This window comes from Propithecus coquereli, unplaced genomic scaffold (assembly GCF_000956105.1).
Source record: "Propithecus coquereli isolate 6110/MARCELLA unplaced genomic scaffold, Pcoq_1.0 Scaffold138, whole genome shotgun sequence".
Taxonomy (NCBI): Eukaryota; Metazoa; Chordata; class Mammalia; order Primates; family Indriidae; genus Propithecus; species Propithecus coquereli.
In genome coordinates this window covers 3,915,915-3,938,927 of record NW_012138080.1, presented here as the reverse complement: position 1 = coordinate 3,938,927, position 23,013 = coordinate 3,915,915, and the positions used below count along the sequence as shown (strand labels likewise).

Sequence of the window (23,013 nt, the reverse complement as noted above, 5' to 3'; positions counted from 1 at the left end):
CTTGAGCCCAGGAGTTTGAGGTTGCTGTGAGCTAGGCTGACGCCACGGCACTGACTCCAGCCCGGGCAACAGAGCGAGACTCTGTCTCAAAAAAAAAAGAAGAAAAAAAATTTGTATCAAAACTAGACCAAACTTTTTTGTATCCACATAGCATCTTTTGTTATTTTGAAATAGAAAATTGCATGAAAGACTACACAGTTTCCTATACCCTTAAAACAGTTTATCCTAATATTAACTATTTACATAACCATGGTACCATTATCAAAGCCAAAAAAATTAATGTTAGTTCAGTAGTATTAACTATTTACATAACCGTGGTACCAGTATCAAAGCCAAAAAAATTAATGTTGGTTCAGTAGTGTTAACTACAAACCTAATTTAAAATTTCACAAATTTTCCCTATAATGTCCTTCTTCTGTTCTATATTACATACATATAGTTGTTGTATCTCATTAGTCTCCTAATCTGTGACAGTTCTTAATTGTTCTTTTTCTTGTCTTTGACAATTTTTATGAGTTCTGCTCTGTTACTTTGTAGAATTGGGTGTGTTTTCTCATGTTTAGATTGAGTGTCCACATTTTTTGGCGAGACTTCCACAGAAGTGATTTTATGTCCTTTCCAGTCCACCATATGGAAGGGTCCATATTGTCAACATGTCTTATTGCTCATTTATTATTAACTTTTATCACTTCATTATTATGATGGTGCCTGCTTGTTTTCAGTTTACAGAATTACTATTTTTCCCTTCATAATTGAGACATATCTTGGGAAGATAATTTGGGACTATGCAGATATTCCATTCCTCTTCAAATGTCTGCCCATTGGTTTTAGCATTCATTGATGCCTCTTTGCAAGTTACTGCTTTTTGCCTTTTTACCTGACTTCTTAATGTAAACAAGATAGTTTTCATTCACACATTCATTATACATGTTTGTAGCATAAAGTTACCATGCATATTGACATTACTCAACATTACTCATGGTACTCATTGTACAAATAAATAACCCTTGTTTGCCTTTATTAATAAAATTTTTCTGCAGTTGGGGAAATGTTTTCATAATTAGTGTTCTTTAAAAATTCATTTCGTTTTTATTTGGGACATTGGAAAAAATGGCCAGTTTCATCACACAGTAATAAAAATTGTATTTCCAAGTGCCAATGATGGAAGGGGAACCATAGTTTAAAAGACTGAATTTAATACTTGAGCTCATGAAGATAACTATATTAAGGTAGTTTTACAATCATGTAAGCATTTTTTTGCCTTCAAGTTGGATATATTTCCTGCTACTCATAATGGGTATACTCCTTTAGCAATTTCCTTCTCGATGAAAATTTGAGTACGGCATTCCAGATTTGTTAAATGGGGCTTGGGAAAAACTCCAAATCCTTATCTGCATTTCTAAAATTCAGGAAGCTCTAAAAACTAAAAATCTTCGTAACTGAACTCTTTTGATTGCAAAGCTTAAATTGAACAGATGTGAGAGTATTGATAGTTCTTAATTCTACATTGTAGGAAATACTAATTTGTTCACTTGGGGATGCTGTCTCAGATCCTTTGGGTGTGTTGATGTAGGCACACCACACACACTAATTTTCTTCAACTGTTCTTCTAAAAATTGAGTATTCTGCGATAGTTTGACTCCTGTGATTTCAGATAGTAGATGCTCAACAAATTCTGAATGATGCAGATTAAAATCAAAAGCAAGAGTAGGTTGTACCTTTAAGGTATCCTTAAGTAAAGAGCATTAGAAGCATTAGAAACAAAAGCTTTTTCCTAACCCTGTTTTCCTACATTATATGTGTGTGTATGGGGAATTAAAAGTATATATTTTTAGTGTTAGCTTAATGTTACAATTAAAATAAATTGGAAAATGGTAATATAAACTTTTAACCCATAAAAATTAATTGATGTGTTTATTTAAATGAATAATTCATATTGGTCCCATGAGGTATATTTTTAAAATCACAGGTTGATGTACTTTACTGGTATAGAATTGAAGAGTATCTTAAAAGACAGTAGTTAGTAATTATTAAACCTGTACTCTGTTAGAAGTTAATGAAGAACCAAAAAATTTTTGAAGTATGAATAGTACACTAAATTTATTGGCATTTAAAAAAAAAAGCCAAGATTGGTCATGTGGTTAGAATGTATTACCTGATTTTACCTTGTCTTTCCCCAGTCCTTGGTTCTGAAAATTGGTTAGCATGCTCTTATAAAAGTGTTAAATTTTTTTTTTATCCGTTATGTGCAATTTTTTTAATAGGAATAAAAAAATATGTTGTTGGCCTCATTATCAAGACATCATCTGACCCAACTTGTGTGGAGGTAAGAGCTTTTTTTTTGGAGATTATTGTGAGAGCATAAAATTATTTAAATATTGAGTCTTAATTAGAACCCACTTCTGTCAAAGACCCAAAAACATATACATGTACACAGTTATTTACAGTACAGCTGTAATCATTTGTTTCTCAAGAGGATTGCCTGTGCTTTACTTTTATTATTATTATTATTATTATTTTTGAGATAGAGTCTCACTCTGTTGGCCCAGGTAGAGTGCCATGGCATCAGCCTAGCTCACAGCAACCTCAAACTCCTTGGCTCAAGCAATCCTCCTGCCTCAGCCTCCTAAGTAACTGGGACTACAGGCATGTGCCACCATGCCCGGCTAATTTTTTTTATATATATATATTTTTAGTTGTCCAGCTAATTTCTTTCTATTTTTAGTAGAGACGGAGTCTTGCTCTTGCTGAGGCTAGTCTCGAACTGGAGCTCAAATGATCCTCCCGCTTCTGCCTCCCGGAGTGCTAGGATTACAGGCGTGAGCCACCGTGCCTGGCCTGCCTGTGCTTTAGTTACTTGTTATTATACCTACTTTAGGCCCTTGTTTAATTTAATCTTTTTTCCTCCCTTAGAAAGAAAAGGTGTATATTGGGAAATTAAATATGATACTTGTTCAGGTAAGCTTTAACTTAATTCACTATTTTCCTCAGCAGAATTAAATGCTTCTATTGTGCTTGTTATTTGAAGAAACTGGTCAAACCTACTTTGTCAAATAAAGTAGACTAATACTTTGCAGTAGTAGTGATAGTCTAACAATAACTATAATAATAGGTAACTTGCTGTCTAGCATTTGAAATTGTTAATTTGGTGTGGTAGGAATCATCATATAAACCTGTCATTTATTATATGGCTCCAGTGTGGATTAGACTCTGTTGGATTCTTTTAAATTTTTTCATCTGCCTGGTTCTGTGCATGTTTCCTTTCTGTGTATTCTCAATCCTTTGATTCTGCATCCGTCTAATTGATATCCATACTTAGTTTTTTGAAAACTTTGCATATAGTCTAAAGTTAGAATTTTTAGGTTTACCTTTTTTCTATGGTATCCCACAATTTTCCAGAAAACATTCATTAGTGTATGAGGCAAAAAAACAGGCCCTTTTATTTAAATAAGTTTTGGAAACATTGGTTTTCCCAAAACATTTGTGTATTCACTGATTATACTGGCTGTTATACTTGACAGCTTTCTGTTGTTAGCCTGTGTCTGAAGTGGGGAGAGGGAGGAGAGTACAAAGAAGGGGGAGTCCTGTTAGAGAATATCTAGGAAATCCCTACTATACAACATAAATGAAGAAAGCTAAGGCAGCCCATCAGGCATTTGGTAAAAGGTTATTCAATCTTTGGTTGCAGTGCCTCCTTTTCCTAAACTTACATGTCCAAAGCCTACTGTATTTCAAGGCACGTACATATTTCATCCAATAAAAATCTGTCTTTATCACCAATGGTTAGATCTTTGAGTCTCCTAGGATAATTTACATACGTCTGTCAGGCAAATATTGATATGAATACACAGAGCCAGAATAGACCTTTAATTAAGGGGTCATGGAGTATGTATGACAGGATTTTATCTATGTTTTATTTTCTCTACCCAGTATGGTACAGCAGGTGGCACATTTCCTGCCTTAATAAGGAGGAGAGCAAATGAAAAGTGATTGGTTTCTGCTTTTATTAGTCCACAGTCTCTTTGAAGGTTGTTTTATTTGCCTTTGAAACTTGAAATTAAACTGACATTTCATGTCTTCTTTTAGATACTGAAACAAGAATGGCCCAAACACTGGCCAACTTTTATCAGTGACATTGTTGGAGCAAGTAGGACCAGTGAAAGTCTTTGTCAGAATAATATGGTGATACTTAAACTCTTGAGCGAAGAAGTATTTGATTTTTCTAGTGGACAGATAACCCAGGTGAAAGCTAAACATTTAAAAGACAGGCAAGTGATGATTTTATTTCAGAATTTTAAAGTAGTATCTCAAACTCTTTTAAGTAATTTGGGAGTAAATTGTAAATATTTACAGAAGTATGTTCATTAATAATTAAATTACTTGTGGTTTTCGACTACAAATTAAGAAACAGTCCTATAATGGGCCTAATAATCTAAATCTGGAGGGTTGAAAATTATGTGAATTGTTTGAGATGTCATGCTTCTGGAGGATTTGTTTTACATGGTGAGATTTTAATAGGTTCTAAGGGAATGATTTGTGTCCAAACTGAATTATTGTTATCCCTGTTTCTTGTCAGTTCCCTATATCTAACACTGGGAGCAGGACATACTCCCCTTAATAGTAAACAACCAGGATAAACTGTAGGCACAGGGTACTTCTCCATTTAATAAGCATTTGTCCTAGTCTTTAGGAACACAGCTAGGTTTTGCCTTTATGTATTCAGACCAGCTAATGAATTTACAATTTTTCCTTCCGTTTGTTATAAATGCACATTTAGGAATTTAGATGTATCTACTGCCTTTTATTTTGGAGGGTTTTAAGTATCTCTATTAATGACACTAGATTGATTGAATTGATAAGAGTAAGGATGACAAAACACCCAACTCCTCAGAAATGAAATTATGTACTCTTATAGCCGATTTTATAGGTGAGTTTTAAAAGCGTGATTATAGTTTTAATGGTTTGGTAGCTTTGGTGATGTTATTGATGTTTTAAATATGTTGAAATAGAAGTTGCTCGAATCTTTGCTGACCAGATGGCTGATATTTTAATCATTTTTATTATTAGTATGTAAATAATTGATATTTATTTGTATGTGTCTTCTAAATCCGATTTCTTTTCTTTTAGCATGTGCAATGAATTCTCTCAAATATTTCAACTGTGTCAGTTTGTGATGGTAAGTGCTTTTGATTTCACTTTTTAAAATAACAGTTACAACAAAACAATTATTTACAGTTATATTTTTGTTATAGGAAAATTCTCAAAATGCTCCACTTGTACATGCAACCCTGGAAACGTTGCTCAGATTTCTGAACTGGATCCCACTGGGATATATTTTTGAGACCAAGTTAATCAGCACATTAATTTATAAGGTAGAATTAATACGTATCAGTTATGTTTATCATTGAATAGCCACATATATTTTCACTTGTAAAACTCTTGTCTGCATTTAAAGCCATAATGAAAAAAGAACTTTTCCATATTACAGCCAGTAATGTTTGAAATGAGTTTTAAAAATCTGGTGATTGTGCCACTTATGCCAGGTAATTTCATGAATTCAGTTTGAACAACTGTAAAGTATTTAATTAGATTGCCACCTTTTAGTTGAGTATCTAAGTTACAGTGAGGTTAAGTCAAGTGATTCGTACAGAAACAAAAAGTCTGTGTTTTACTTGATAATTTAAATCAGTATCATGTAATGCCTAAATTGTTTTTCCAGAGCTATCCCATTACCAATTGGCTGTGTTATCTTTCTAGGTGTTTTCTTGTTGTGGGTGTAATGAGTAAATTATGTATTTAATTTGGTACCTTATAAAAGTAACCATTATAACATTTTGAACTTCGTAATTCAGGGTTTGATAACATAATGTAGATTTATGATATTAGAGCCATTGTTTTACAGCTAGACAATTTATATAAAAACTTTTGTTATTGTCAGCAGTTCTGTAAGAAACATTCTTGTTTACAGGAAACATTCTTGTAAACATTCTTGTATACATTCTTGTACATATTTATGCAATTGTCCATATGTTTATATAAATTTTTGTAAGTATAATTGTCAGGTCATTAGGTATGTCCATTTTTAAGATTTTAATGCCTACTCAGTTGTCAGCCACAAACAGTTTGGCATTTGTATGCCTTCTCAACAATAGAATATAAAAACCAATTTTCCTACATCCTTATCAATCCTAAGTATATTGGCCATGTCCTAAAATCCTAAGGAATCATAAATTTTGGGTCCTTTTAAAACTACACAGAAACTGTAATGTTACCAAAAGGCATATAATAGATTCTAGGAAAGTTATTAAGCAACTTTGGTTTTTAGATGTCTGAGGACACCTCAAAAGAAAGTACGATTTGCTCCTAAAGCCTTCATTGTATATTGGGTAGATAATGAAATTTCCTCAAAATATATGTGCAAAATACAACACATTTACCCACTTAACCTGTTTTGGGCTTGTATGCCTATGTTCTTGATTGTTAAATCCTTTCCTTTTTTTAAAATTCTGATTTTAACTGTTTCAGGTCATTTAATTTTATGTTCTCCCCGTCCCCCCCTTAATAGTTCCTGAATGTTCCAATGTTTCGAAATGTCTCTCTGAAGTGCCTCACTGAGATTGCTGGTGTGAGTGTAAGCCAATATGAGGAACAATTTGTAACGCTATTTACACTGACAATGATGCAGCTAAAACAGGTAATATAACACTATTTTGAAAGAAATTGAACAATTTTAGTGCGTTAGAAAATGTTGGATTCCAGTTGAACTATTTTAACGCAATGTTATAGATCAGCTGTAATGTGATTATATGTTTATTACATAAAATGTGTAGTAAGCAGGAAATTTTTGTGAGCACTCTGAAAATTTTCTGAAATTAAGGTTTTGGGAATATCATGGCAATTTATTTCCACAGAATTAAGGAGCTTAGTCTTTTTGTAGAGATCTGACCAGACAGTGGGAAGCCTATAAGATGTACTTCTGACAGTGTGTCTGAAGTAATTCCTGCACTAGTTTGATTAGTTATCTATTAAGTGATCTAGAAGATTATTCATAATACTATATCACTGTGTATGTTTGTGATCTGAATGAATTAATTGAGTATTTTTACAGTTTAAATGTCACTCAGGAGGGAAACGTCTGATACAGGGGAAAATGGAAAGAAATAATAGAGGCCTTACTACCTGCAACATATTTTGAGAAAAAAAATCTAGGTCACAAATATATAAGAATAGGTATACCAGACCTAGGAGTTCTGTATGGTTTAATATTAACAAAAGGGTGTTGGAATCTTAGGGCTTTAAATGAATAGTGTCTTTTGTTGTTGGTTTCATAAAATGGAAACTATTAGTGCCCTTTTAACTTGCAGATGCTTCCTTTAAATACCAATATTCGACTTGCATACTCAAATGGAAAAGATGATGAACAGAACTTCATTCAAAATCTCAGTTTGTTTCTCTGCACCTTTCTTAAGGAACATGGTCAACTTATAGAAAAAAGATTAAATCTCAGGGAAACACTCATGGAGGTAGGCTTTGTGAAGCCTTTGCTTCTGAAATTCCTCTTTACATAATAAAAACAATTCTTTAAAAAGTTTGCCTTCTGAAATGTATGTACCTTTTGAAATTCTTACCTGTTTACTTGTTCTGTGCATTATAAATAATGTTTGCAATTCTGAATTAAAATTATAAGCCAAGTTTTCTGATTTTTGTGTTCTACATAAAGCTAGGACTAAAAATTTATAATCAAAGCTAAATTACTAAAAGGCGTATTACATATGTCATTTAGATGAAGTCCAAAGACCTTTTTTAAAAAAATTGAGGTGTAATTCATATAACAAATTTATCTATTTAAAAGTATACAATTCATTGTCATGTCTGTGTATTCACAATGTTGTACAACTAGTAATATCTAGTTTTAAAATATTTTCATCACTGCAAAGGGAGACCCTGTACCCATGAAACACTGCTCCATGTGTTCTCCCCCCAGCTTCTGGTAACCATTAATTTGCTTTCTGTGTCCCTCCATTTACCAATTGTAAATACTTCATGTAAATGTAGTCATACAATATGTGACCTTTTGTGTCTGGCTTCATTCACTTATGATGTTTTCAAGGTTTCTCAAAGTTGTATCCTGTATCAATACTTCATTCCTTATGTCGCTGAAAAATATTCCATTGTTACGAATATACCACATTTTGTTTATGCTTTCATCTGTTATGGACATTGGGGTTGTTTCTACCTCTTGGCTATTGGTACCAAAGGCCTTTTTTTAAACTCCATACCTTTTTAGGAGACTTGAGTAAAATATGTATCTATGTAATCAGCAACTGTGTAAGAAGTTTTCGAAGTGTTTTAGGGAATGTCAGAAGAAGCTTAATTGTGCTCCCAGAGAGTATACAGTGTATTTGATGAATATTGAAATCTCAAGAGTTGTGATAAGTAAAACATGAATTATTTTCCATTAAGGTAATAAGTAAAAGCCAGTTTGAGGTTGGTTAATAATGTTTAAGAATTATTGTAATAGTTTTGGTCTTATATGTAGGCCCTTCATTATATGTTACTGGTGTCAGAAGTAGAAGAAACTGAAATCTTTAAGATTTGTCTTGAGTACTGGAATCATTTGGCCGCCGAACTCTATAGAGAGAGCCCATTCTCTACATCTGCCTCTCCATTGCTATCTGGAAGTCAACATTTTGATGTTCCTCCCAGGAGACAGCTATATTTACCCGTACTATCCAAGGTAACAGTGGTTGTTGAGTGCTCTTTTTGCTTACTATCATTTTAAGGGCTAAATGCAAATACTTAACTTTTATATTTTGGCTAGTCTATGTAAATTAATGAGCTACAAAAAGAGAATCCAACAACTTCACTAATGTTGAAAACTAGAATATGAAAAGGATTGGGTTAAGCCTTGTTTTTTAAGAGTGTGTTCCTTGTCCTAGCAGCATCAGCATCACCTGTGATTCTGTAGGAAGGCAAATTCGGGCCAGACTGGTGGCTAATGCCTGTAATCTCAGCACTTTAGAGGCGAGGTGAGAGGATTACTTGAATCCAGGGGTTCAAGACCAGCCTCAACACCATAGTGAGACCCCATCTCTACTAAAAATAGGAAAATTAGCCTGATTTATGGTGTGCACCTGTAGTGCCAGCTACTCGGGAAGCTGAGGTGAGAGGATCGCTTGCCCAGTATTTCGAGATTACAGTGAGCTGTGATGGTACCACTGCACTCCAGACTATGTGACAGAACAAGACCCTGTCTCTTTAAAAAAGAAAAAAAGAAAATTCATTGATCTCTCCCCCCCCCCGCAATCTAGTGAATCAGAGAGTCTAGGAAGGAGACACAGGAAACTGTTGGAACAAAAGATGATTTTTTTCCATCACATTAAAACATGGGTTAAGCAATTTTTAAAGCTATCGTTGTGGGTCACCCTGGGTAGAATGCAGTGGTGTCGTCATAGCTCACTGCAACCTCAAACTCCTGGGATCAGGATGATTCTCCTGTTTCGGCTCCCCAGTAGCTTAGACTGTAGGCATGTACCACCACGCCCAGCTATCCTATTTTTTTGTAGAGATGGGGTCCGGCTCTTGCTCAGGCTTGTCTCCTGGCCTCCAGCAGTCTTCCCAAAGTGCTAGGATTACAGGTGTGAGCCACCACACAAGGCCCAAATTTTTTAAAATGTATATTTTATTCTTGAAGGAATCATACTGGCTGGTGTGGTAATGTTGGGTACATACCATGAAAATATATATATATATATATGTGTATGTATATGTATATATTTTTATTTATTTATTTATCTAAATTTCTACTTTTGATGTGTTTGATTTCAATGCTCTAAAGAATTTTCCTTGATTGGTTTATTGCTGAATAGGTCCGTTTATTGATGGTTAGTCGAATGGCTAAACCAGAGGAAGTTCTGGTTGTAGAAAATGATCAAGGAGAAGTCGTGAGAGAATTCATGAAAGATACAGATTCCATAAATTTGTATAAGAATATGAGAGAAACATTAGGTAAGTTAGTAAATAGTATTAATCTTTACCTTTGTAAACCTATTTTGGGGTGGGAATACTTCTAGGAAGTGAGGTACACTTGGTTTCTGAATCTTTTAATAGCTATCTTTATTAATGTACTCTTTATTCCTTAGTAATAATTATTTTACTCATTAAGTTTTGCATTCAAGACATCTAGAACTTTTTTTTCTTTGTAGTTTATCTTACTCATCTGGATTATGTAGATACAGAAAGAATAATGACTGAGAAGCTTCACAATCAAGTGAATGGTACAGAGTGGTCCTGGAAAAATTTGAATACGTTGTGTTGGGCAATAGGCTCCATTAGTGGAGCAATGCATGAAGAGGATGAAAAACGATTTCTTGTTACTGTTATAAAGGTATGCAGGGGATATGTATGAACTAGAACCAATAGATTGTATATTTTGTTAGGATAAATTACCTAAATTTGTCTGTCTTTCCAGGATCTTTTAGGATTATGTGAACAGAAAAGAGGCAAAGATAATAAAGCTATTATTGCATCAAATATCATGTACATAGTAGGTCAATATCCCAGATTTTTGCGAGCTCACTGGAAATTTTTGAAGACTGTAGTTAACAAGCTGTTTGAATTCATGCATGGTAAATCTCTTCATTTAATACATTTTATTTTGTTTTTATTTTTGTTGGACAGAATAAATGAATTTTTTGTTTTTTTGTTTTTTTGTTTTTTGTTAGAGACCCATGATGGAGTTCAAGACATGGCTTGTGATACTTTCATTAAAATAGCTCAAAAATGCCGCAGGCATTTTGTTCAGGTTCAAGTTGGAGAAGTAATGCCATTTATTGATGAGATTTTGAACAACATCAACACTATAATTTGTGATCTTCAGCCTCAACAGGTATGTAAAGCATTGAGCATATTATTTTTAGAGAGCAACCACTGTATGAATCAGAATTTATTAAGGACAGTAGAAAGAGTGCCACTATTGGATTGAATACAGGTGTGTCTGGTTATGTTTCCATAGTGAGGTGCAGAAGCTTGAAGTTCGTTAGGCTCTTGGGCTATGTTATATATACTATTCCTAACAAACAAAATGAGTTTCAATACGTTTGTGAATTGCTTGTGTGTAATTTTCCTTATTAAGATTTGTAAGGATATAAAAGTAAAAATGTCTGCTTTTTAAAATAGGTTCATACATTTTATGAAGCTGTGGGGTACATGATTGGTGCACAAACAGATCAAACAGTACAAGAACACTTGATAGAAAAATACATGCTACTTCCTAATCAAGTGTGGGATAGTATAATCCAGCAAGCAACCAAAGTAAGTTTTTTTTTTTAACCTTTTCTTAAAGTTCTAATGGAATTAAAGAAAACTATTCTTCATGAAACTAGTGAATTCAGCATTTGTGGCATATATGCTTGATTGATAGATAAGTGCTTTTATGTGTGGTTTTGCATATTAAAAATTGTCTTAGTATATTTTTATTCTGTTTTGATTTTAAAATGAGACTTTTACTTCATTCTTAGGTACAGAGAGGTAATAAAGACTTCTGTGTTTTATTGTTTTGGTTTATAAATACGATGGTGGTTTGGGGTAAGGGAGGTAGTGGTTTTTGTTTTTATAATCACATGGATAAATCTAATTCAATAAATGGAATTTGCTTTTTTCTTCTCAGAATGTGGATATACTGAAAGATCCTGAAACAGTCAAGCAGCTTGGTAGCATATTGAAAACAAATGTGAGAGCCTGCAAAGCTGTTGGACACCCATTTGTAATTCAACTTGGAAGGATTTATTTAGATATGCTTAATGTCTACAAGTGCCTCAGTGAAAATATTTCTGCAGCTATCCAAGCTAATGGTAGGTGATTCTGAATTTTTTTTTGTTGTCATTAAAAAACAATTTGTCTCCATTGTTGTTAATAACAGCCACGCCCAGTAATCAAGTGGTACAATTCTGAGTTGCTATAAATAGCCATTCTTGGAAAGTAGAATTCCCATTTTGTTTTGAGGACAATCCTAATATCTCCTGGATCCCTGTTAGTAGTTTTGTAATACAGAAAGGGATTGAGAATGTTTGGGAAGTATTGATAACATCTAACCTCCTCCTTAAAAAGATGAACAAATTTGCAAGAAAAAAAAACTCGGCTAAGATAACAGAGCTAGTTGATAGAATGCAAGTCTTCTATCTGTATGTTTTATTTATGTATTTATTTTAGTTGGCTTCATCTTCTAAATTGTCTTTTTCTTTTGTTGCTCTGATAGATTTAGAGGGTACAAGTTGAATTCCATTACATGTATATATTATATAGTGGTGAATTTTTAAAGAATGTTGTATATATAACAAGTCAGTTTTACTTTACTGCCTTGGGTCAAGCATTCAGCATTTCTCACAGATTGGGATCAACCCTCCCATGTCCCAGATGACTGCAGACATTTTTTAAATGGTCATATGCCCCTTTCCCTTTTAAAATTAGTCTTAAAGCTTATTTTTCCAATAAATTCTGTGTACTTTCGGCTTTAAGTTTTTTCATGGAAAATTTGAAATAATTACATCTGAAGCACACCACTGTTGAATTTTAGTTGTCAAGTTAGATTCCACTTGATTATATTTTTTAGGTGAGATGGTTACAAAGCAACCATTGATTAGAAGTATGCGAACAGTAAAAAGGGAAACTTTAAAGTTGATATCTGGTTGGGTGAGCCGATCCAATGATCCACAGATGGTAAGTGACAGATGTTTTGCTTCCAGTTTTTAATGTTGATGCTCCATTTTCTGGAATATGATATATGTTCTTTATAAATGCATTTTGCTAACTTAAAGGTGATTTAGATCAGCAGTTCCCAAACTTTTTGGCACTAGGGACTGGTTTCATGGAAGACAATTTTTCCATGGGGTGAGGGGAATGATTTTGGGATGATTCCAGTGCTTACATTTATTGTGCAGTCACACCTCTCTGCTAATGCTAATCTATATTTGCAGCCGCTCCCCAGGGCTAGGATCACTGCCTCAGCTCCACCTCAAATCATCGGTCGTTAGATTCTCATAGGGAGAATGCAACCTAGATCCCTCTCATGGGCAGTTTACCAGGAGGGTTTGCCCTCCTATGAGCATCTAATGCCTCCCCTGATCTGACAGGGGATGGAGCTCAGGTGATGGGGAGCTACATGAGCGCCCATACAGATGAAGCTTTGTTTGACTGCTCACTGTTGCTCACCTCTTGCTGTGCAGCCTGGTTCCTAACAGGCCAAGGACCATTTCTGGCCTGCAGCCCAGGGTTAGGAACCACAGATTTAGATGACCATATTTGAGATTATTTTACGGCATTCTATTTGTTGTAGTCCATGTATGTTAAAATACTTAAATATAATAGTTATTCCAACTTCAAAAGATACTGATGTTAATCAGTGCGGGGGGGTGGTACATAACAGTATAGCTAAGAAGATTGGGTCATTTTATGTTTCCATAGATAGGTAGGAAGGCTTTGGTGATGGAGTACAGGTCCAATTTTTGTGTCCTTCATGATTTTTAGAACAGTGTATAAAGCTACAAAGCTGTCATTGGTTTGCCTCTTTGAGTGAGTACTTCTAGATTGAAGGTTTGAAAGTCTGTTTAGCTCTCACTCCTTTTAGTTTTAAATGTTTTTCAGAAAGTAAAAGCAGCTTGATATGCCTCAACTTGGAAAGATGTGAATAATTTTTCTTCTATCGTTTCATTCACTTGGGCCTTGGGACATAACAAAAAATCCTATCTTGTAATTACTGCTGTTTGGAATAGTGCTTAACAAGTAATGTTGTTACTGTCATTATTTTGAAATTTCAGTATTTCTTTTTTTTTTAATAATTTAATCTTTTCCGTATCGTTCCAATTTTTTTTTTAGTATATGTGCTGCCGAAGCAAGCACTCAGTATTGTTTCTTGATAAGGAAATAATTTTCAAGAAACTTTTTCTCTGAAATTCTTACGGAATTCTTAAGAGGGCTAACCTAAACATTGAAATGTTTTTTACATGTGTATTTGATGAGAACTGTATTTAAATTTTGAAAAGAGAAGGTAGGATAAATTGAAGGAATTGTGATGTTTATAATTTAGGAGTAGCTTGGGCAAATAATCAGGAGCACAGTGGGAATAATAAGGTACTTTACAAGTAAGATTTATGTTGAAATTTGGGACAAGTAAATTCAAAGATTTAAAAAAAACTCAAGATACAGTTTGTAGGGAAAGAATGATTTTAGTCAACAAAGTACAAATGAGAATCTCTTCTAGTTTCAGAGACCAAGTATGGGTGGTAATTGGAAAAATAATTTTGTATTTATCCCTCAGATCTTCAAAAACTGTTGTGTGTAGAACTACTACTACTAATCTTCAGTTAAATGAAACTTTGATTGTATTTATTTCACATGTCTTAATAGGGAACCTGTTAAGAGCAAGATGTTACACCTTAATATGACCTGGTTTATTTAGAGTCATGAACATTCATCCATGTGCATAAGCACACACTTGTAGTTGTAGGTACCCAAGAGACTGATGTGAGAGAATCACTTGAGCCCAGGACTTCAAGTCCAGCATGGTCAACGTAGGAAGACCCGGACTGAAGAAACAAAATAGAATCATGGAAATCCATACAGTTTTTCTCAGTTCCAGTTCTTTTTCTGAGAGTAAATGATTGTCATTATTTGTTTGTTAACATACTTACCAATTAGTATTCATTATAGTAAAAATCATTGAATGTATGTCTACTAGTGGTTAGGTATGATTCTTGGATCTTTTACAGATATTCTGTTTAAGGAACCTCTAATTACAGTGATGGTTAGGGAGACTTTCTTTGCTTTTAGATTACTCATCTCACATATAGAGTATATATTTAGAATCCTGGTCTTGCCACACTAAATTGGAGCCAGTCACTTAATTTTGAGGCTCACTTTTCCTTATTGTTAAGAGTGGATTGAAACAACACTATGTCTATGACCTTGCCCAACCTATTGTGATTTCCTAGTTTCTTTTGTTTAAAAATAGTTTCTATGTAGGAAAACCTAATCAAAGCACAGGATTTTACCATTTTCAGCAGGGTGATCAAGCTAAATCTTACAAGAATGACCTAATTGTTTATAATAGTCAGAAAGTACTTAAATTAAAACTTGAAAGTTTTTTTTTCAACAGGTAGCTGAAAATTTTGTTCCTCCTTTGTTGGATGCAGTTCTCATTGATTATCAGAGAAATGTCCCAGCTGCTAGAGAACCAGAAGTGCTTAGTACTATGGCCATTATTGTCAACAAGTTAGGGGGACATATAACAGCTGAAATACCTCAAATATTTGATGCTGTTTTTGAATGCACATTGAATATGATAAATAAGGTATGTGATTTACATTTCAATTATATAATGCAAAATTCTACAGTATATCTTTAACTCTTGAAAGCATAAATGCCATCTAAATACAGCATAATTTTAAGGGCATGGAGTTTAAATATTTGAACTTATAGATTAGGGAAATGCTTTATTCTTTAAAAAATTTGATACATGAGGTCTTGACAACTAAAAAAGGAGTGAATATGGAAAAGAGATTTTAACATTTAAATAGCACCTAACATTTATTGGAAACTCACGGCATGTCAGATACTAAGAACTTAGATTTTTTTGAATAAATGAAGAAGCAGTTATTCATTTTTCAATTGTAAAAGTGTATGTGCTTGGAAAATATTTACACATCAGCTTCTGTTTTTTCTAATCTGTTATAATGGTATCAAAGTAACATAAACAAAAGCCGGTAGTACCCATATGTGGTGTCCTTTGCCTGTAAGCCTAGCTGCTCGGGAAGGCTGAGACAAGAGGATTGCTTGAACCCAGGAGTTCAAGTCCTGGGCAACAGAGAGAGAGATCTTACTTCTTACAAAGAAATGGTGGCTTAGTAATAATAGTTACGAGAAAATTTGATGTTCTCTGTGTAGGTTTTGATGAGTTCTCTTTATTAATGAGCTGGCCTTCTGTTCCTTCAGTTCGGTAATTCATGTGTGTGGTAGGATGTAGTTTCATCTTCCAGGAGAGGTGAATGATAATTCTCTTTGGGTTTGCCTTTCAGGAGGCAATATATCTTATGGGGTCCATTCAAAACTTTTCAAACACTTAGGTTGAGCTAAGGCTTGCTTTTCCCCTCCCAACCGGCATAATTAAGGCATTGAAACATTATTTTGTTTTTACCACTTATTTTTTAGGACTTTGAAGAATATCCTGAACACAGAACAAACTTTTTCTTACTACTTCAGGCTGTAAATTCTCATTGTTTCCCAGCATTCCTAGCGATTCCACCTGCACAGTTTAAACTTGTTTTGGATTCCATTATTTGGGCTTTCAAACATACCATGAGGAATGTCGCGGATACAGGTAAATACAAGGAAAACACACCCTTTTATTTATTTGCCTGCCAATCCATAAACTATACAGACATAATTGCTTTGTTTGAGCGCATGAATTGCATAAACGGACATTGGAGAAAGTCTTAAAATCAGTTTAATCAGTTGTTCACAGTGGGTCGATAAGCAGAATTGAGTTATGGGGAGAAAGGCCTAAAATTCAAGATAAGGAGAACATCATTTAAGAGACTTAATTTCATATCGTGGTGTTCCTTTTCCTCACATTCTTTTCCCCTATAGCACCTAAGGGTCAACTAAGCATAAGAGTAAAAGAACATTTCTGGCAGGAGGGATCAAATTTGTTTTTATGTAATTGGCTCATGCAATACAAAGCTCTACTTAGTTGTGCTGTCAATTTTGGAAATTGAAATCAGCTAAACTTTCAGAGATAGTGAAATGGTATGGTGGTAATTGTCATGACTTAGATTATAAATCTGGCATTGATTGTAGTTGTATGATAACTTATATAACTAGAATATAGGCTTTGAATCAGAATAGTTTGATAATAGCTGAAATGCTATCATGAATGCTGTCAGTGTGTAATAAACTTTCTGTTGGTGTTATTTGTCTTTCAGGCTTACAGATACTTTTTACACTTTTACAAAATGTTGCACAAGAAGAAGCTGCAGCTCAGAGTTTTTATCAAACTTACTTTTGTGATATTCTTCAGCATATCTTTTCTGTTGTGACAGACACCTCACATACTGCTGGTAAGAATTTAAAGCCATTAAAATATAAGTGTTCCAGCTGTTATATTACATCTTGGAGTTAATAATTTTCTTCTTATCAACAGGCTTAACAATGCATGCATCTATTCTTGCATATATGTTTAATTTGGTTGAAGAAGGAAAAATAAGTACACCATTAAATCCTGGAAATCCGGTTAACAACCAAATGTTTATTCAGGAATATGTGGCTAATCTCCTTAAGTCAGCATTCCCTCATCTACAAGAGTAAGTATGCTTTTTAATAAAATAAATCTTTCTGTTAAAAAAGTGATTATTTAATCATTGTGTTTTGATTTGCAGTGCTCAAGTAAAGCTCTTTGTGACAGGGCTTTTCAGCTTAAATCAGGATATTCCTGCTTTCAAGGAACATCTAAGGGATTTCCTAGTACAGATAAAGGTATGTATTTGTAGTTGCATAAACAATTAAGGCCAAATGTGATCACTTAATTGTTGCATCTTAGAATTTTAATCATTTGATTTATAATGTAAAATGAGTGCAGCTTTAAAATAGTGTAATCTTAGTAATCAAAGAACTTGACTGAATACAGAGTGAAAACTAAATCAGGTCCGTGAAGAGGGTTAAGTTTGAGATGTTGTTTTGGGGAACTTGTTATTAATTGAACTCATTTTAGATGGCCTAGATGTATATTGAAATATTGTGAATTGAATCCTACAGACATTTTTAAGGCATGGAATTAGTGGGCAAGAAATACTGGTAATTCCTTTTAGGATTTTATACCCATTGTTAAACCTATTTTTTTTTTTTTAATTTCAGGATATTATGGGGGTACAGATGTTTAAGTTATGTAGGTTGCCCTTACCCCCCGCCCCAAGTCCGAGTTTCAAGTGCGTTCGTCCCTCAGATGGTGTGCATCGCACTCTTTGTGTATGCATATACCTGTCCCCTCCTCCCCCCTCCCTAAACTTACTTTCAATTGAGGGAACCATGACAGCAGATAAAACCTCTTTCTGCTGTTGTACAATGTTCCGTTCATACTTTTGGGAAGGACTTTTCTTCTACATCGCGTTTTAAAGAAATGCGAAAGTTACATAAAACCTGTAAGTTGCTGATGAATTACTTTATTCATGACTAGTTAAGAATTGGCCTTGTAAAGATCGTTGGAGCCTGGGAATTGGAGGTTGTAGTGAGCTGTGATAATGCCAGTGCACTCAGGCTGGATGACAAAGTGAGAGCATGTTTCAAAAAAAATCTGTCTCATAAGATCTTAAACATTTTTTCTTCAAAACACAATTTTTTTTAACTCTAAAAATATTAGCTATAGAGAGAATATAAAGAACAATCTGAAAATCACCTGATACCTAGCTATAAAGACGATGATAAGTACGTAAAACTAAACTTGATTTAACTATTGTCTTTAGCCTTAGGAGAAACACATGAAGAATATTTAATATGTGGGATCACTCCATTGCCTCTTTTGTAACCTACATTTTCCCCTCCAACTGACACTTTGGGTTTTAATTCAGCTACATGGTATTGTATCAACATGTTATAATTTAAAACTCAGTGAATTGGTAGATAATTTGGATCTGTTCTCTTACTGAGGAAATGCTCATCTGTAATTTTAAAGGCAAGTTGAAGTTGACTGTTCAATTATTTGTTTTCATAGGAGTTTGCAGGTGAAGACACATCTGATTTGTTTTTGGAAGAAAGAGAAACAGCCCTTCGACAGGCTCAGGAAGAGAAACATAAACTTCAAATGTCTGTCCCTGGCATCCTTAATCCACATGAAATTCCAGAAGAAATGTGTGATTAAAATCCGAAGTCATGCTGGTTTTTTCCTTTGCTACTCTTGGCAGAAGAAAACAGCATGTGGATATTTGTCGACCAAAATGATGCCAATTTGTAAATTAAAATGTCACCTAGTGGCCCTTTTTCTTATGTGTTTTTTGTATAAGAAATTTTCTGTGAAATATCCTTCCATTGTTTAAGCTTTTGTTTTGGTCATCTTTATTTAGTTTGCATGAAGTTGAAAATTAAGGCATTTTTAAAAATTTTACTTCATGCCCATTTTGTGGCTGGGCTGGGGGGAGGAGGCAAATTCAATTTGAACGTATACTTGTAAATTCTAATGCAAAATTATACAATTTTTCCTGTAAACAATACCAATTTTTAAATTAGGGAGCATTTTCTTTCTAGTCTGTATTTCAGTCTAGAAGAAAAGGTAATGAGTAAAACAAATTGCGTTGTTAAAAGGATTATAGTGCTGCATCGTCTGAAGTTAGCACCTCTTGGACTCAATTGTTTGTCTAGACTAAATGTATTACAAGTCTGTATGGCAAGTTTGCAGCAAGATCATGTGCATATCATCCCATTGTAAAGCGACTTCAAAAAATATGGGAACACAGTTATTTTTACACAGTTCTTTTTGTTTTTGTGTGTGTGTGCGCTGTCGCTTGTCGACAACAGCTTTTTGTTTTCCTCAATGAGGAGTGTTGCTCATTTGTGAGCCTTCATTAACTCAAAGTGAAATGGTTAAAAATATTTATCCTGTTAGAATAGGCTGCATCTTTTTAACAACTCATTAAAAAACAAAACAACACAACTCTGGCTTTTGAGATGACTTATACTAATTTACATTGTTTACCAAGCTGTAGTGCTTTAAGAACACTACTTAAAAAGCAAAATAAACTTGGTTTACATTTATTTTCCCTTTATTGCCTCAAGCTTATTTGTATATTAATGAAAGTGGTTGTGTTTAAGCATCAAGTAACATTTTAAATGAGGTTTGATACCTATTAACTTACAAATAATATTTCTAAGGCCATTGTTAAAAGTAGGCAGCAGGTGTGTAAAATGAACATGCTCCTAAGATTCCTTATATTCTCAAGAAACATTTCTCCTGTGATTTGATTTACATTTATTTGGGATTAGAGAACAGTTTCTCTTGTCTAACTCTGGTTAGGATCTAAGTGTTACAAAGATTAGAGATTAGCCTTAGAATGAGCAGATATAAACAGCTACAGATACTGTTATGTTCCTGTAAAATGTAACCCTTAAATAGCCATCATCCCTTCAAGAAGGGTGAGAGGAAGGAAAAAGTGTGTAGAGGTCTGTCCTATAAAACATGGGCCAGGTATGGTGGCACAAGCCTATAGTCCGGGGAGATTGAGGCAGGGGCAGAGGTGGTGGCTTGAGCCCAGTAGTGTGAGGTCACAGTTGCCTGTGAATAGCCACTGCACTCTAACTTGGGCAACATTGACTCTTTTTTTTTTAAACATCAATTGTAAAGTTTTGTATGTGTCCTCTGAAGTTTGAGGAAATAATGTCTAATACGTGTTTATGGCAAGAGGATGGGTTCTCAGGGGGCAGGGCAGAAGAGACCAAACTGCTTTTGAGGGGTGTAAGCTGTCCTATGAAATAAAAGGACACACGATTTAAAAAGAAAAAACAGAAGAAATAAACTAAGGGAATGAAAAAAGGAAGTTAGCTTTGGATGATCCTCTTGCCAGAAGCAGCAACTAGGTTTTTTGTTTTTGTTTTTTTTTTTTTGAGACAGAGCCTTGCTTTGTTGCCAGGGCTAGAGTGTTGTGGCTGTCAGTTTAGCTCACAGCAACTTTCAACTCCTGAGCTCATGCAATCCTCCCAAGTAGCTGGGACTACAGGCATGCACTCCATGCCCAGCTAATTTTTTCTATTTTTAGTAGAGGGGTCTTACTTGCACTCACACTGGTCTCAAAACTCCTGACCTAAAGCTATCCTCCTACCTTGGCCTCCCAGAGTGCTCGGATTACAGGTGTGAGCCACTGCACAGGGCCTGAACTAGCTTTTTTTAAAAACCTAGACTAATACCTAAACATTTTGAGTGCCTCATGTTTATGGAGATTGAGCAACTTTAGAATTAATGTACCCTTAACTTTCTAGGTCCTTGGCAAAAAAACCTATCATTTCAGTGGACTGTAGTAATGTCCCATTATTTTTCTAGAACAACAAATGGTAAGAGCTTAAATGTAGTCAAAGGGGAACACAGAAAAACCTAAACTTTGGTAAAAACTTTGCTTAAAAAATGATGTTACAATTTCACACCACATTTGGGCCTATTGCTTTATTATTGGTGTTTACCTAAAAATATCTTGGTTTTTTTTAATTTTTTTAATTACCCAGGAATTTTAAGTCCAGATCATTGGCTCTGTTTGAATTGGCTATAAAGTCAATATTGTTAGCTAAGAATACCTGTCAACATTTCCAACCATGGCCAAAGGGTAATGTTCTACAGCCCCCTAGACTCTTGAATTACCCTGGGTATTGGAAGAAACAAACTTTGGCTTAGGAACCAGTATGGTCCACTTTGAATTAGAAATGATTGGCAGGTGACCACCACTGCCAAAAACAACTTACACCTTTAAAATGACAAGGGTAGCTGAATTTATATAGGTAAGAAAAGAATCATTTATTCAAAGTTTAGAATATATAAATTTAATAAGTTCAAGGAAAACAAACCATAGATTAAACTGGAAACATCAAAAGTTTTTTTTGTTGTTTTAAGTTAAAATGGTTCTCATCAGGTATATTTATACTTCAGTCCCTTGCAGGAAGGTTCTTTTGTGGGAGTATTAAAAAGATTTGACTACAACTAGAGAAAACAATAGTGATAGCAAATTAAATCTAAGGTGGCTCATATTTGGGTCAGCCTCAAGGTATCTGGCAGCAAGCACACTTAACAATAATTGCCTGTGTCAGATGTTTAGCTTGGTACTATTAAACTCTTCTGGAACAAAGCAGGGTCTCTACAAATTGTGAAGAACTGGGATCCTCTTTCATAATAAATGGTTTAGATACTTGGATGGAGAATCTTAGGCAAGTCATTTTTTTTTTTTTTTTTTTTTTTTTTTGAGACAGTCTCACTCCTTTGGGCTAGAGTGCTGTGGGGTCAGCCTAGCTCACAGCAACCTCAGACTCCTGGGCTCAAGGGATCCTTCTGCCTCAGCCTCCCAAGTAGCTGGGACTACAGGCATGTGCCACCATGCCCGGCTAATTTTTTTAGTTGTCCAGATCATTTCTATTTTTTAGTAGAGACGGGGTCTCGCTCTTGCTCAGGCTGGTCTTGAACTCCTGACCTCAAGTGATCCTCCCGCCTCGGCCTCCCAGAGTGCTAGGATTACAGGCGTGAGCCACCGCGCCGGGCCTAGGCAAGTCATTTGATGAATGCTGTCTTATTTGAAAAACGGGATCACAAACGTACATCCCAAGATGGCTGTGAAAAGATTTGCATACAAAACTTTTCAAGATGGTTGACACCACAGCTCAACAACTTAGGATGCATTTTTCTTCACATTTTAGCAACTTTGAAATTGGGGTATAGATTACACTCTCAACAGGTACCCAGAGTCCTTTCCTTGATCCACTCCTAACCTAATGCCCAAACAGTACCACTGCTCACTTTTCTTGTTGGGACACCTATGAAAATTCCCCAGAGCTTACTGACCAATATAGGCCTTTTTTCCCCCTGACATGGAAACATCTGTTCCATTGTCAAAATCTTCCATTTGCCCTCTCAAGTCTTCTGAGACCACAGTTTTGCTGAAACACTGTTTTTTGTACTCCAGTAGGGTATACACAAGAGATTCAGCCTGAATATTGATTCTCAGTCCTTGACCCAGAATCTATACCTACAACTGCAACAAGAACTCCAAGCCTCCCACACTTTGGTCTCAATATACTAAGGAGGCCGGACTTGCTCAAAATGAGGTCAAATTCAATGTGCCCAATAGTGAAGAACTTAGGTACTGTTTCACCATTTTATGATTTATCCACCTCATATACACAGAAGTGGTGTGTTTCCCCACCTTGTTTTCCAGATTATTGGTAATGGTCCACAAGAAATCTTGTTCTGAGTCCATCTCAAGTCTGAGTCTTCATTTTCAC

The 23,013-nt window shown here is 34.8% G+C and overlaps 1 protein-coding gene across 1 annotated transcript in view; it reads left to right on the top strand.

Annotated features, from left to right (window-relative positions):
• Nucleotides 1–19,794, top strand: part of XPO1 (exportin 1) — a 53,231-nt gene extending 33,437 nt beyond the window's left edge. Inside the window, exons 5-25 of the mRNA XM_012639193.1 lie at nucleotides 2,265–2,326; nucleotides 2,914–2,958; nucleotides 4,087–4,268; nucleotides 5,128–5,176; nucleotides 5,253–5,372; nucleotides 6,566–6,694; nucleotides 7,365–7,523; nucleotides 8,540–8,737; nucleotides 9,870–10,008; nucleotides 10,206–10,387; nucleotides 10,472–10,628; nucleotides 10,725–10,888; nucleotides 11,179–11,313; nucleotides 11,669–11,852; nucleotides 12,611–12,717; nucleotides 15,152–15,346; nucleotides 16,204–16,372; nucleotides 16,977–17,111; nucleotides 17,195–17,354; nucleotides 17,430–17,526; nucleotides 18,758–19,794. Of these exons, the coding sequence (XP_012494647.1) occupies nucleotides 2,265–2,326; nucleotides 2,914–2,958; nucleotides 4,087–4,268; nucleotides 5,128–5,176; nucleotides 5,253–5,372; nucleotides 6,566–6,694; nucleotides 7,365–7,523; nucleotides 8,540–8,737; nucleotides 9,870–10,008; nucleotides 10,206–10,387; nucleotides 10,472–10,628; nucleotides 10,725–10,888; nucleotides 11,179–11,313; nucleotides 11,669–11,852; nucleotides 12,611–12,717; nucleotides 15,152–15,346; nucleotides 16,204–16,372; nucleotides 16,977–17,111; nucleotides 17,195–17,354; nucleotides 17,430–17,526; nucleotides 18,758–18,904 (2,915 nt within the window). The 3' untranslated portion in view covers nucleotides 18,905–19,794. The remainder of the gene's footprint in view (nucleotides 1–2,264; nucleotides 2,327–2,913; nucleotides 2,959–4,086; nucleotides 4,269–5,127; nucleotides 5,177–5,252; nucleotides 5,373–6,565; nucleotides 6,695–7,364; nucleotides 7,524–8,539; nucleotides 8,738–9,869; nucleotides 10,009–10,205; nucleotides 10,388–10,471; nucleotides 10,629–10,724; nucleotides 10,889–11,178; nucleotides 11,314–11,668; nucleotides 11,853–12,610; nucleotides 12,718–15,151; nucleotides 15,347–16,203; nucleotides 16,373–16,976; nucleotides 17,112–17,194; nucleotides 17,355–17,429; nucleotides 17,527–18,757) is intronic.
• Nucleotides 19,795–23,013: the final 3,219 nt, after the last annotated feature.